Here is a 14,483-nt window from a genome sequence, read left to right on the forward strand (position 1 = left end):
TTCTTCTCTCCATCGCAATATATCTGTTTCTGCCCTTCTACGTCCTTTTACGACTTGGCCCCTTACATCATATTGCGATCTTCTTTTTCGCTACAGCCCTACAGTTCTACAGTTCTACAGTTCTTTACAGCCACAGGTACAGATACAGCTTTTACAGATTGCATTGCCCCTACAGTTCTCAACAGTCTTATCGTTTATTTTCCCCAAACCCGTTATCAATCTTCATCACACATTATTTTTTACTGTTACACAAACTCTCAACATGAGTGGCCGCACCACCGACGACATGCGGGCCGCTTACGCAAGCTCCCCTGTCCCCAGTGTCGACAGCACTGAGGACAAATATGCTCAACGGTTCGCCAAGCTGGAGAGCAAGTTTGCCAAGATGCTGGCTATGCTGGAGAACCAGAGCGAAGCCGCCCAGCAGGCAGCCGCCCAAACCCAAGCCTCCCAAGCAGCGCTTGCTACCGCCACCGCTGCTGCTGCCGCCGCCGCCTCAGCGGCTGGTAACGAGAATGGTCGCGCAAAACTGCGCTACAAGATTCCCTCGCTGAGTTCCACCGAGCCCGAGGAATTTGACGCCTGGTTCGACCAGGTCCTGGAAATATGGCACTGCGAGCGTGGCCATGTGGCCGACCGAGACTTCATCGTCTCGATCTATGCCCAGGCCGAGGGTTTGGCCCGCAGCCGCATGCGGTCAATCAAGACCCGACTAACAGACGACGGCCCCGTTTCCTGCGACCGGTTCCTTCAAGAGCTGCAGGGAGCGTTTGAGGACAAAGTTGCCGTAGATAAGGCACAAGACCAGCTCTCGCGGTTAAAGCAGAGAGGCAGAAGGATCGAGGTCCATCTGCAGGAGTTTGAGGACCTGCTGACCCGCGCCAAAGCTCTGGACGCGGCGGACTCACAGAAGATTAGGTGGCTGAAGGACAGCCTCGACACGCCCATTCGGGAATACGTGGCGAACTCGTTCCCTCCCCGGGTCTTCTCGGAGTACTTAGACCGGGTCGTGTTAGCTGCCGAGGAACTGCGGCAGCGTAAGCTCGATGCCGAGTCGACTTCTGGCCGCCGCTCCGGTTATTACCCGTCCGCCCCCGCTGCCCACCGCCATCCCGACGCCATGGACTGGGAACGAACCCGTCGCGTTGCCCCCCAGCCTACTCGTGCGCCTGCTGCCCGCCGCACTGCCCGCTGGGCGAGCGAAGAGGAACGAGAGAGACGTCGTCGCGCTGGCCTCTGCATCCGCTGTGGCGCCTCAGGTCACTTTGTACGGGAATGCCCCTACGATGTGCCTCCCAACCGGAACGCGCCTCCTGCCCGTGTCCGCGGTGTACACGTGCCCACGCCGCCGCAGCTAGACGATGACCTGGATGCCGATTTCGGTGTCGTACAGTTGCCCACTGCTCAGTCGGAAAACTGAGACCCTCCGGTGACAGTCGCCCCCGGAGGGGTAAGAACAAGAAGGGAACGTCCCCTTTGCTTGTGAGAGGCTCCTTATCTGTTGACGTTGTAATCAACGGCTCTCACAACTCAGTAGCTTTAGTCGATACCGGAAATACAGTCTCCTTGATCATATCCCAGGCCCTCGTGAAACGATTGAAACTACCTTGTTCTGCGCTGCAAACTTCCCTTTCCCTAAAACCTTTTAATGACCAACCTTCTTCTGTGGCCACTCAGGCTGCCCGCTTCGAGCTGGATCTCGGCGGCCTCCGGGAAGAAGTCCTTGCCCTTGTCGTACCCGACATTTATGATGACGAACTTCTTATTGGATACCCGTGGCTGAGCCACCACAACGCCCTAATAGACTGCAACCGGCACCGTTTGGTGCTCCCCCACTTCTCCGTCCCTCGCTCTGTTTCGACCATTCGGAACTTGGACACCCCTACGGAATTGAAAGCTGCACGTGTCAGCAAGATCTTGCACCAGGACTTGAAGGTCTTTGCTGCGAGCATACAGGATATCAACAAAGCATTGGAAAAGTTGGCCCGAGAGAACGAGCCTGTTACAGATGACTGGAAGGAAAAGGTTCCCAGTTGGATAGACCCACAGAATGTTGTTGCTTTTGACCCAGAAGCACTCTACACGCGCCGCCTCCCGCCGCTGCGTCCCGGGATGAACCACGAGATTCATCTAACTGTCCCTGACTCGGAAGCTCCCTGGGGACCACTGTACAGCCTTTCCCACGATGAGTTGATAGTACTGCGCCAAACGTTACTGAACCTACTGAACAAGAAGTTCATTCGAATGAGTAGTTCCACTGCTGCTGCCCCCATCCTGTTCGTCAAGAAACCTGGCGGTGGACTTAGATTCTGCGTGGACTACCGTCTGTTGAACAAGCTGATGAAGAAGGATAGATACCCGTTACCCAACTTCAAGGAAACACTACGCCAAATCAGCCGTTCAAAGTGGTTCACTAAGCTTGACGTCGTTGCAGCGTTCCATAATATCCGTATCGAGCCAGGCCACGAATGGAAGACCGCTTTCCGTACGCGCCTGGGCTCCTTTGAATGGAACGTGATGCCGTTTGGTTTGTCCAATGCTCCTGCCCAATTCCAACGCTTCCTGAATTCCGTATTGCAAGAGTACCTCGACCTGTTTTGTTCTGCTTACGTTGATGACATCCTAGTGTACACCGATGGCTCCCTCGACGAGCACAAGGAACAAGTTAACCACGTCCTAGCCAAGCTCGTGAAGGCCGGACTGACGGTTGACATCGACAAGTGCGAGTTCGGTGTACAAGAAGTCAAGTACCTGGGCTACATCATCAAGCCTGGAAAAGCAACAATGGATCCTGCCAAGGTGCAAGCAGTGAAAGACTGGCCCGTACCCAGTTCCAAGAAAGAGCTCCGTGGCTTCCTAGGATTTGCCAATTTTTACCGCCCGTTCATCAAGAACTTTGCCGAAGTAGCCGTCCCTCTCACTTCACTGACTGGTCACCTAGTTCCCTTCGTCTGGTCTCCAGAATGCCAAGCTGCCTTCTCGTCACTCAAAGATCTCTTCTGTGCTTCGCCCGTCTTGCGCCTCTTCGACCACTCTCTGCCAACAACTGTCGAAGCTGACTCTTCAGGCTACAGCACTGGAGCTGTCCTATTGCAGCAGCATCCAGATGGCCTGTTTCCATGTGCCTACATCAGCCAGAAGCTGTCTCCTGCCGAGTCCAACTATGAGATCCATGACAAAGAAATGTTGGCAATTGTCCGAGCCCTGAAAGAGTGGAGAGGAGAGTTACGTGGCGCCCAGGGACCCATCCGAGTGTTAACAGACCACAAGAACTTGTTGCATTTTACCTCTGCGCAACAGTTAACAGAGAGGCAAGCTCGTTGGGCTAACCTGCTAAGCGAGTTTGACCTAACACTGGAACACCGTCCCGGGAAACTGTCCCCACTGCCCGATGCTCTCTCCCGTCTTCACATGCCTTCAGGTCCCGATGATCCCCGCCTACAAGCTCGCAACCAACAGCTCCTCCAGTGTTTGCCCGACGGTGCCCTGAAAGTCAGATCTGCTCGCGTTACACTGCCATCCCCGTTCCGTAAGGAAGCCCTCAGTACACTGTGGGAACAAGCATTGTCAGCCGACTCTGACTATGCGGCAGCATGCGCAGTGGTTGCCTCTCAGGCGCCCAAATGGCCAGACAGCTTGAAGACTAATTGGCGAGTGTCACTGTCCGAATGCTCATTGGACTCCGAAGGTCGACTGCGATACAGATCAAGATTGTGGGTACCCCAGTGGGAACCTCTGAGGACAGCCTTGCTACAAGAGATTCACGATTCCGTGACACTAGTCCACCCCGGCCAAAGAATCATGTGTCAGGAAGTTTCCAAGACTTACTTCTGGCCGCACTACACAGCGGATGTCAAACGGTTCTGCCGCAACTGCGAAATCTGCGGTAGCACGAACGTCATGCGCCAGCTCAAGCAAGGTCTCCTGAAGCCCCTTCCGGTACCTGACCGCATCTGGCGTGACATTGGCATAGATCTGATTGGCCCTCTCCCGCCGTGCAAGAAGGAAGGAAAAGTCTACAAGCACGTCATGACGGTGGTGGACCATCTGTCCAAGGGTGTCATCCTTATAGCCTGCCGCAGCCTGGATATCGAGTATCTTGCCAGCCGTTTCTTGGAAGTCTACTACCCTCGCCATGGTCTTCCTAACAGCATTGCTTCTGACCGCCAATTTGCCAACATGTTCTGGAAACGACTCTGTACCACCCTGAAGATCGATCGTCGTCTGTCCACCGCTTACCACCCACAGACCAACGGGGCCACTGAGAGGACAAATGCTGAGGTGAAGACAAAGATGGCCAAACTCCTACACGACCGCTCAGACTGGCTAGACTGCCTGCCAATTGTGGAGTTTGCCCTGAACGCAGCCCCAGCGGCTTCAACAGAGACGTCCCCGTTCACGTTGTCCCACGGCTATAGTCCTGACTTGGTTGAGCTGCAGCCCGACGCCATTGCCCCCCTAGCAGCCCCCGTTGCAGCCAACACGAGTCCCATAGCTCAAGCAACAAGAATCCTGAAGAGCTTGGCAGACCACACGGATTGGGCCAAAGCCTCTCTCAGCGCCGCCAAGTCTGCTATGGAGGAACAGTCGAACAGACACAGACAACCACATCGACGTTTCCAGCCCGGCGACTGGGTTTGGTTGGCAAAAAGCTCCCATACTGTGCAGCAAGAAGGCCCAGGCAAGCGACTCCGGCCAAGATACCAGAAGCTCCAGGTCTTAGAGGCTGTAGGCTCCCACAGCTACCGTCTTGACCTGAAGGGTGCCAGAGGACACGACGTGTTTCATGCCGACAGATTGAAATACCACCCGAACGACCCTTGGCCCTCACAAGACCCGCACGTATCGAGCCCCGGACCAGTCGAGATCGATGGCTTTGAGGAATACGAAGTCGAGAAGATCCTGGAACACCGGCCAGCCACGAGAGACGAACCAGCCCAGTACTTGGTGAAATGGGTTGGTTGGCGAGATCCCACTTGGGAACCTACAGAGGCGCTGGAAGAAACGGCTGCTTTAGAAGAATTCTTGCGAGCGCAGGAGACTGCCGACGTTGAGGTGTGAGTGCCGTGGCGAGAGGACTGCTTGAGTCCGAAGTTTGATTGAAGGAGCTGCGAGTTCCACGGTTGTTGCACAGGGTCTATTTCCCTTTCCTTTGACATTTTTTTTTGTTTCTCCACTGTCTGTTCCACTCCTTGTTCGTTCTGTTGTCGTTTACCGATGATTAGTTGCTTGTTGTTTGCTATTCCCTTTGTTGTTTTCAGTTGGTGTCCACCTTCCTGTTGTTTTCTTTTTTTGTGTTACACGGCCATGGGAGGATGGGAAGAAAGAGAAGGAGGCTGATGTTAGGGTCTGGGAGACCCGGGTCAAGGCTTTGCCTGATTGCCCGAGTTGAAGCCGGTGTGGCTTGAGCAACGGTGGTTCGAGTGTCGGTGGTCCGAGTCCGCAAAGGCCCGACTACTGACGGTCCGAATACAAGTGGCCCAACCGGCCTTGATCCGAACGCCCGATGACTCACCACGTTTGGGTCAATCAGGTAGGCCTCAGTTGTTCTACCCAGGCAGTATAAAGAGCTGCTGCTCTCTCCTAGTTTTAGTTAGTTCTTTCTTCTTCTCTCCATCGCAATATATCTGTTTCTGCCCTTCTACGTCCTTTTACGACTTGGCCCCTTACATAATGGCGTATTCATCATCGGCAGCACAGGCATCAGACCAGAGTTCCCGTAAGGCAGGCGGAAGTTCGGGGGTAGAAGGGGCTTCTGGCGTGTTGGTGGTTTGTGTCGAGAAAACTTTCAGGCCGTTACCGTCGTGGTGCAAGATAGTGGCTAGTCGGTCGTTGTAGCGCGCGTCATTCGTGTTGTCTGGGGTGTCGCGGCGAGAGAGAGCATCTGGGAGAGGGGAGAGTTTACCAGGACGGTGGACGATGGTGCAGTTGTATTCGCTCAAGGTCAGGTACCATCTAGCTTGGCGTTCGGACAAGTGCTGCAACTTGGTAAAATGCAGCAAGTTTTTATGATCTGAGACGATGGTAAACGTCTCCTTCAGGCCCTTGAGTTCGCCACGCCATTCCTTCAGGGCACAGACAACAGCCAACAGCTCTTTGTCGTGGATCGGGTAGTTGCATTCGGCGGCAGTCATTTTGCGGCTGAAATAAGCACAAGGCCTAGTTGATCTATCGGGCTGCGTCTGTAGAAGCGCTGCACCGAGACAGTAGCCAGACGCGTCTGTCTCAACAACAGTTGGCAGATCTGGATTGTGCGTGCAGAGGACAGGGGTCGAGGTGAATGCTTCTTTTAGAGCCTGGAAGGACTCTTCTTCCTTTTCGCCCCACTGGAAGGCCTGGTCTTTCTTTGTCAACTGTAGCAAGGGAGTCGCTAGAGTAGTGAAATTTCTGACAAAGGTGCGGTAGAAATTGCATAGACCGAGGAAGGCTCGAACGTCCCTGACCTTCTTGGGCGTTGGCCAGTCCGACACTGCAGAGACTTTGGTTGGGTCGGTTGAAATCTTGCCGGGCTCAAGGATGTATCCCAGGTACTTCACTTTCGATACCGCGAACTCACATTTATCAATGTCGATTGTCAGTTGGCCCTCCAGAACCTTTGCTAAAGCCAAGTTGACCTTCTCGTAGTGGTCCTCTAACGTGCCGTCGGTATAAATCAAGATGTCATCGACGTAGGCAGAGCACCACACATCCAAGTATGGGCGTAGCAGACTGTTCACAAAACTTTGGAACTCTGCAGGCGCGTTGGCCAGACCAAAAGGCATGACGTTCCACTCAAAAAGGCCTTGTCGCGTTCGAAAAGCGGTCTTCCACTCATCTCCCTCGGCGATTCTGATGTTATGAAACGCGGAAACAACGTCGAGTTTCGTAAACCACTTAGCTTTGGAAGCATTAGCTAGGGTCTCGCTGATGTTTGGGAGTGGGTACCGATTCTTTTTCATAGTCGCGTTTAGTGCACGATAATCTACACAGAAGCGGAGGCCGCCACCAGGCTTTTTCACGAATAGGATGGGAGCAGCAGCAGTGGACTGGCTGTGGCGAATGTAGCCTTTTTCCAGCAATGAAAGAAGCGTCTGGCGAAGAACCACGAGTTCTTCTCTGGTCATGCTATAAAGGGGGCCCCATGGAGCTTCTTCGTCGGGCACGGTCAACTCGATCCTATGATCCTGGCCAGGCCGGCGGGGAGGCATCTTTTTAGCAAATTGTGCGTCTGGATCAAACACCTTGACCTTGTCGTGCTCGATCCAAGCTGGGATCTTCTTTTTCCACTCTCTGGGGTTGGCTGGTACTCTATCTTTCTCCAAACGGGCCAAGGCTTTATTGATATCTTCGATTGAAGCTGCAAAAACCCGCAGCTTATCTCTCTTGGCGGCGCGGAAGAAGGTGCTCGCTCTGTTTATTCGTACCATGGTAGAGCGGAAGGTATGGTTTGTCGTCGCCTTTCCTCGAGCGACAATGCCGGATTTAAATCTAACTGTGTCGGCTTCACAGTCTATCCTTGCCCCTTGTTTCTTGAGCCATGGGTATCCGATCAGGATGTCTTCGGCTAATTTTGGTACTACCCACGCCACATGTTTTTCTATGTGGCCCGATATGTCAATTTTAAACACGGCTAGTCGGTCAACCGTGACGGTACTCTTTGAATTAAATGGTACCAGCGTTCTAGGACGCGAACTAAAAAGCGTATCAAGTTTCCATTTCTTTACAAGGTCACTGCTGATCATAGAGGGGGAAGCGCTACCGGTGTCAATCAATGCAATCACGGGACAAGTGTTGTTGATCACTGCATCTAATTGAATTGATGTGTTGGTAATAGATCTATTCAACTCTTCCCATTCCTTCACAGCAGCCTTGTCGTCTTTGAAAACCTGCTTGGGCCTCTGACCACGACTTGGGGCAGAGGCGATCAGTTTCCCGAGTCCTCCTCGGCGGTCTCGTAATATTCTTCGCCCTCTTCTTCGAGTACAGGAGGAGGGAGGTTCGTGGCTGCGCGAACACTCTGTTGTACCGGGGGGCGGGCACGCTCGAATGGGCAGTTAGGGGACATGTGGCCACCAGCGCCACAACGGAGGCACAGTCCTCTGGCTCTTCGTGACTGGAGTTCTTCCTTGGAGACCCACTTGGCACGACGGGGGGCACTGTTATGGGTGGGCGCCCAGTCCATGGCATCAGGGGAGTGTTGTGCCGGGACATTGCGGAACTGGGACGTCCGGGCAGGGTTCCTCGGAGGGTGGGCATGCCGACACTCGTCGAGTTTTTGCCAGGCATTAAGCACCTGTTGTGCGTATTGTTCGTAGGTTGGGGGGTCTGGGAAACCAGCCAGGGCAGACATCACTTGCCCGGGGAGGGTGCGCCTCAGATTCATTATGCGCTCTTCGTGGCTCAGTCTATAGCAGCCAGCGATCTGCATCAACCGACTGACCCGAGCCAAATGTTCCGGAGCAGAGGCACCTCGGCATTTGAGGGTGTGCAGCTCCAAGAGTGCACGACGGGAAGCTGAGGTGTCCTCGAAGCAGCTGTCCAAGAATTCCAGGAACTTATCCACGTTCTCCAACGATGGATCGCGGCTCATGCGGGCAATGTAGGTCTGTGCCTGGAGCAAGGCATTGTCGGCTAACAGACCGTAACAGTGCAGAATGAACCCTCCTGCGCCGTTGAAGTGACTGTGGTCGTAGCGGTACTTCATCTCCACGTATGACCGGTACGTTGGGTAGAGATCAGGCCGCGTATGGTCATAACGGACCGGGCGGAGGTCGGAGGAGGTGTTTCGCACAACCACTGGGGTCGCGGGGGCGGAGTTGGGGAGTCCCTGCATTTCGTTATTGTGAGCCATTGTTGCTTCGTGGAAAACCTCTGGCTCACCGGGGACTTCTGGTAGTATGCTGTCTTCTCGGAAGCTGTGGTGGAAGGAAGAATCGTCGTCAGAGGGTGCAAAATAGTTTGGGGCCATAGGGTTTGGCCGCTGTGGATATTCAAATGGCAAAGTAAAAGAAAAGTAAAAATATATCTCGATCCCTCGTCGGGTCGGCGGTAAAGTAAAAAAAAAGGAAAGATAAGAGTGACTTAAGGAAAAATAAAAAAAAAAAAAAGGAAAAGGGAAAGGGGGGTTTGAGAATTCGAGATGATGTTAAGGTGTGATTACGCTAAGCTGGATCTTCACAGAAAGGGACACAGAGGGACAAAGATCTCGAATTGAAGAACAAAACTAAACTCTCTAAATGGTGTAGAAACAATGCGACTATTTATCCTGTTGGAAAGGGAGACAACCGACGATCGGCGGCGACGACAACTAGTTCCTCTAGGAAGTGCCGTTAGTCTTGGTTCTGGTCTGGCATTAGTTTTGCCGTACCAGCGCCGGACTAGTCCTTCGAGGATACGCCGTTAGTGTTGGTGTCGGGCTTCCGTCGGTCCTTAAGGGTGCAACCCCAACAATTGGTTCCCAACCCGTAACAGATGGTTGTAGTCAGCGATGAACAAACACTGGACCGGCTTAGTCAGCAGGTCCATCTTCGGGGCCTCGACCCGTAACATTACCCCCCGCCGATCTTCGAGTTCGGGGACCGGTTCTGGCCCCCACATCAGAATTGCCGACATCATCTCCGCTTCCAAACTCAGCCTCAAAGATGTCTAGTGCTTCCGTGTCTTCGAAGTCTGCCCGTGGCCTCCAGTCTGGCTCTGCGTAACCCACCCACTTCACCAGTAGCTCGCGTCGCCAGCCCCTACCGACACGTCTCCTTCTGCTTCTCAGGATCCGTTCGACGAGGTATTCAGGCTCTCCGTATGTGTCTTCTTGAATGGGTGGTGGCTGTGAGTCGTCGTTCTCTTGTGAGGGCAATGGGTTCTCAGAAGCTCTCTTTAGTAGGTCAACGTGGAATTTCGGGTAGATGCCTGTTGGTACGTCCAGTTCGACGACGTGAGGGGACACTACCTTGGTGATCTTGTACTTTGCGTTGACCCAAGCCAGCTTCTTGGATGGCTGAGGAGTGCTAATGTTCCTGAGCTTCAGCCACACGAGGTCTCCAATGTTGAAACGTTCCTGGGGGCTTCGAGACCTGTTTGCTTGTTCTTCCATTTCTTGTTGTCGACTTGCCATAGCCGCTTGGGCTAACTCCCATCCTTGTTGGAGTCTCTCAATAAATCTTTCTGCACTTCTTGTGTCCGGAGTTTGCAGTGTTTCTTCTGGAATCACCAATTCGATGGGATTCACATGATAGCCGTGGGTCAAAAAGAACGGACTTACACCCATTGATGTATTTCTGTTGTTAATGGACAGCATGGCAGATGGCAAAAGATCCGGCCAATCGTACTGCGAGTATGTCACAAACGCTCGCAGGTAGGCTAGCACTTCTTGATTCATTCTTTCGGTGGCGCCATCTGTCTGTGGGTGAAAGCCTGTCGATAATCGTCTTTCTATCCCTGCAAGTCGGCACAGGTGGGTCCAGAATTCGCTTGTCCAATTGCTGCCTCGGTCCGATGTCAAAGCGTGCGGGAACCCATGGTGTTTCAAATGACATTGGAGAAAGCGCTCCGCACACTGTTCGGCTGCCATTGAACTCATTGCCTCAAGAGTTACTCCACCGGTCAGTCGATCTACAATGACCATCAAATACCGGGGGTCACCGGGGTTCCGTGCTGGGAGCTCAGTCATGAAGTCGATTCCGAGTTCCGAGTGGGGTCTTTCGGGGATTGGCAGAGGAAGCAGCAGACCTTTCTTCCGTTCGCGCCAAACTTTCGATCTTCCACAAACGTTGCAGTTGGCGCAAAATTGTCGTACATCCCGTGAAATGCCTGGCCAAAAGAAATTTCGGGACAAAATAGCCAGAGTCCCATCTCTTCCGGGGTGACCTGTAATATGGGAATCGTGTGTTTCTTGAATTAGCCTCGTCCGTAAAGGTTCCCAATCGGGTATGAGCAGCTTGTGCCGGTACATCAGTGCGCCTCGTTCGTCAAAGTCGCATTCCGCGATGGATATAGTCATCCTTTTGCTGATTTCAGGTGGGAAGCTTCTCTCATTAGTCGCCAGGGCCTGGTACATGGCCGATATATCGTTGTCGTTTGCTTTTGCTTGGTCCCACGCCTCCTGCAAGTGTCGTTGTACAAAGATTTGAGCTCCTACTGGTACCAAGTCTGAACTCGGAGAAATTTCGTTTGCTGCTACTGAGATTGCTGCAGGCTGGGAGATCCAGTGATCTTTGACTAGCTTCATGATCCTGGATTTTAGTCGGTCGTCGTCCTCTCCCTGGGGAATATCTTGCTCTCGTCTACTGAGAGCGTCGGGTTTTCCACTTTTGCTGCCAGACCGAAATTCAAGTCGAAAGTTGTATTCCGAGAGCATCTGCGACCATCGGACCTGACGTTCCGAGAGCTTGCGCGTAGTCATGAAGTACTGAAGATTCTTATGGTCGGATAGGATCTTGAAAGGGGCTCCAAGGCTCTTGAGCTCGCCTCTCCATTCTTCAAGACACTTAACCACTGCCAGTAGCTCTTTGTCGTGTATCTCGTAGTTTACTTCCGCAGGCGTCAATTTCTTCGAGAAAAATGCTACAGGGCGCAGCTTCCCATCGTCGTCAATCTGGGACAGAGTTCCCCCGAGCGCCCATCCGGAGCAGTCGCACTCCACTATGGTCTCCCTTTCTTCGTTCCACATAGCAAGAACTGGGGCCGTGATAAATAGATTTTTCAAGGTTTCGAACGCTTCTTCTTCTTGTTGCCCCCATCTCCACGGGGCGCCTTTTTTTGTTAAACTAACCAGTGGGGCCGCGACTTCGCTAAAAGAATTGATAAATTGTCGATAAAAGTTGGCGAATCCGATGAAGCTGCGGACGCCTTTGACGTTGGTTGGGGGAGTCCACTGGCGAATGGCGGCTACCTTTGATGGGTCGACCTTGACTCCTTGTCCGGCATGAATGATGAAGCCGAGATACTTTGTTTCGGTTACAGCGAATTCGCATTTGTTGGGGTCTAGCCGCAGCCCGGCATCTCCTAGCTTTTGTAGAACGAGTTGAACTTTCTTCATATGGTCCCTGTGGCTGCCATCCGTGTAAATAAGCACATCGTCCAGGTATGCTGAGCAAAAGTCGTCCAAGTATTCGCGTAGCGTGTTGTTGATATAGCGTTGGAAAGTCGCAGGCGCTCCAGTGAGTCCGAAAGGGGTCACCAGCCACTCGAAAAGCCCAAATCGCGTTCGGAATGCCGTCTTCCACTCGTCGCCTTCTCTGATCCGTATTTTGTGGAAAGCTGCTCGAACGTCAACCTTCGTGAAGTAACGTGCTTTGGCTAGTGCTCGTAATGTCTCGCCGATCAATGGTAATGGATATCGGTCTTTTTCCGTTATTTCGTTGATACCTCTATAGTCGACACAGAAGCGTAGGCCTCCTCCTGGTTTCCGTACAAAGAGGACTGGGGCACCTCCCGGGGAGCTGCTTGCTCGAATCCAATTTTTGTCGAGGTGGTCCGAGAGGGTCTTTCGTAGGACTAACAATTCGTCTCTGGACATGCTGTACAGGGGGCCCCATGGTACTTCTTTCTCTCTGCCGTGTTCGTCTTTCATCAAGTTAATGGCGTGGTCCATGCCGGGCCGATTGGGCGGTAAATTTCCCTTTCCGTCGTCCAAAAATATGTGAGCCAGATGCTTCAGCTCTTCGGGTAGTTTCTCCTTAATTTCTCCCTGTGTAACACGGCGCTTAACCTCCAGCGCCTTGTTGATATCTCCGATTGTTGCTGAAAAAACTTCTATCGCCTCTTTTCTTCGTTGTCCGCGGCGAATTTCAGCTGCAAAAACTGATGCTATGACCATGTTCATTTGTGAATGTGGGGCATGTGTGTCGTGCCACCCTTTCTCTCTCACCACGAGGTCATCTTCTCCATTGCCGAATCTTATCGTTCGGTCCTTCGCATGATAGTGGACGTCGTTCCGTTCCATCCAAGGCTTCCCAAGAATCATATCGTAAGCCAAATTAGGAATGACGTAGCCGTATAATCTCTCTGTTCGTCCGTCAATGTCGAGGTCACATACCACTACCTCATCAATCGTCCGGGTTTTCTTATCGTTTTCTGCCAGTTTTAACTGTCGTTTGGCAACTGGGATGCGCGTGAGGCCTTTCTTCCGGACCAACGATTCGTTAAAAGCTGAAGTAACTAAGCACCCACTGTCAAAGAGAGCGTCACAATAGAAAGAGTTATCAATAAAAGCATCTATTAGAAACGGAGTGGAGTGCATGTCTTCTACAAAATCAGTCGAAATATCTGAATCGTTGTGTCCCTTGCCGATAGGACCCTGAAGGCGACTTTGGTCAGGGTCTACTCTTTTAGTTCATCGGTCTCAACATGTTCTTCAACGGCCGCTTGGTTGATGGCTGCGGGCGGCCGGGCGGAGCTGTACGTAGGGCACTTGAAGGAGCGGTGTCCTGTCTGGAGACAGCGAAAGCAGGCCTGTTTTCCCCGAGCCTGTTCGATGTCACTCTGCGATCTCCAGGGGGCACGGGGTTTTGTGGCTTGCGTCTTCAGGGCGTTCATTCCGGACATGGCGGTATCTCCTTCGCTGTCTACACGAGAGATAGCACGGTTCTGTGTAGTGGACATGGGTGAGCTCTTGGGATACACAGTCCGGGTCTGGTGCAACTCCTTTGACTTGTACATCGGCAGGGACTCTACTCGTCCTGCCACATCTGCCACCGCCTCCACATATGCCTCGTAGCTATTCTCATCGAGTCGTCGGGGCACCAGGTGGTGTTTGAGACTTTCATTTAGTGAGCTGTGCAACAGGACGATTTTGGCTCGGTCGTGCCAACAGTGACCTTCCACGAGGCCTAGTTGCGTCTCAAAGTCGTCCAAGAAAGATGAGAAAGGTTGGTTAGGCCCCATCATCATGAAAACTAAGGTCTCTCCAGCCTTGAACACGGTGTCCTTGTCTCGAAACTGTTGGTGTATGTATTACGGATAGGGCCCGAAGAAAGGATTAGGGTTCCGGGTACAGCCAACGACTCGGGACAATGATAGGTTCCTGAGGTGGACAGTCGGGCCTGTGGAGGAAGACGTCAGTTAGACAGAGTGCTAAGACGTATGGTCGGTTGAGATGAAGAGGCAACACACAACTTAGATGGCTATTCTGAGAATAGAGCGGCACAAAGAGGAAGGAGGAGGAACAATCACACACTTCAAAGAAGAAGAAAGGTTGAACTGCAAAGAAAGCAAGAACAGAATGGTATAAAGAAGAAGAAGAAGGTAAGCAAGTGCATGTGATTGTTAAGCTTGGAGAACAAGAGTAAACCTGATCAACTCAGGGCAGGAGACGACGATATTTATGTTGTCGGCGCTCCTGACAAAACTCTGTCTTCCCAAGCTAGAAACAATCAACATCTAACTATGAACAAAAGATAAGTCTCGTGTAAACAAGACGTAACAGGTTCGTAACAATCGAACCAGATAACAACCCCCACCTAAGCACGCAATGGCAATTGCAACAAGAAAACTCCGCAGCAGCAGAA

At 52.5% G+C, this 14,483-nt stretch overlaps 5 protein-coding genes across 5 annotated transcripts; 1 reads left to right on the top strand and 4 right to left on the bottom strand.

Moving 5' to 3' along the window:
* Positions 1–262: 262 nt before the first annotated feature.
* Positions 263–5,061, top strand: BROUX77_007024 (uncharacterized protein; the record flags this gene model as incomplete). The annotated part of the gene is made up of 2 exons (XM_073752074.1): positions 263–1,384; positions 1,678–5,061. The coding sequence occupies 2 exons, from the start codon at positions 263–265 to the stop codon at positions 5,059–5,061; spliced, it is 4,506 nt and encodes a 1,501-aa protein (XP_073603171.1).
* A 605-nt stretch (positions 5,062–5,666) lies between these two features.
* BROUX77_007025 (uncharacterized protein) lies at positions 5,667–7,406 on the bottom strand (the record flags this gene model as incomplete). The annotated part of the gene is made up of 1 exon (XM_073752075.1): positions 5,667–7,406. One exon carries the CDS (start codon positions 7,404–7,406, stop codon positions 5,667–5,669), a length of 1,740 nt encoding a protein of 579 aa, XP_073603172.1.
* Positions 7,407–7,903: 497 nt separating this feature from the next.
* BROUX77_007026 (uncharacterized protein) lies at positions 7,904–8,947 on the bottom strand (the record flags this gene model as incomplete). Its single annotated transcript, XM_073752077.1, has 1 exon — positions 7,904–8,947. The coding sequence occupies one exon, from the start codon at positions 8,945–8,947 to the stop codon at positions 7,904–7,906; it is 1,044 nt and encodes a 347-aa protein (XP_073603173.1).
* Positions 8,948–9,487: 540 nt separating this feature from the next.
* On the bottom strand, positions 9,488–12,799 carry BROUX77_007027 (uncharacterized protein; the record flags this gene model as incomplete). Its single annotated transcript, XM_073752078.1, has 4 exons — positions 9,488–10,033; positions 10,238–11,569; positions 11,747–12,212; positions 12,477–12,799. The coding sequence occupies 4 exons, from the start codon at positions 12,797–12,799 to the stop codon at positions 9,488–9,490; spliced, it is 2,667 nt and encodes an 888-aa protein (XP_073603174.1).
* Positions 12,800–13,296: 497 nt separating this feature from the next.
* BROUX77_007028 (uncharacterized protein) lies at positions 13,297–13,635 on the bottom strand (the record flags this gene model as incomplete). Its single annotated transcript, XM_073752079.1, has 1 exon — positions 13,297–13,635. The coding sequence occupies one exon, from the start codon at positions 13,633–13,635 to the stop codon at positions 13,297–13,299; it is 339 nt and encodes a 112-aa protein (XP_073603175.1).
* Positions 13,636–14,483: the final 848 nt, after the last annotated feature.

This window comes from Berkeleyomyces rouxiae (assembly GCF_048999995.1).
Source record: "Berkeleyomyces rouxiae strain 22BRR77 chromosome Unknown BrBRR77_ptg000009l, whole genome shotgun sequence".
Classification (NCBI taxonomy): domain Eukaryota; kingdom Fungi; phylum Ascomycota; class Sordariomycetes; order Microascales; family Ceratocystidaceae; genus Berkeleyomyces; species Berkeleyomyces rouxiae.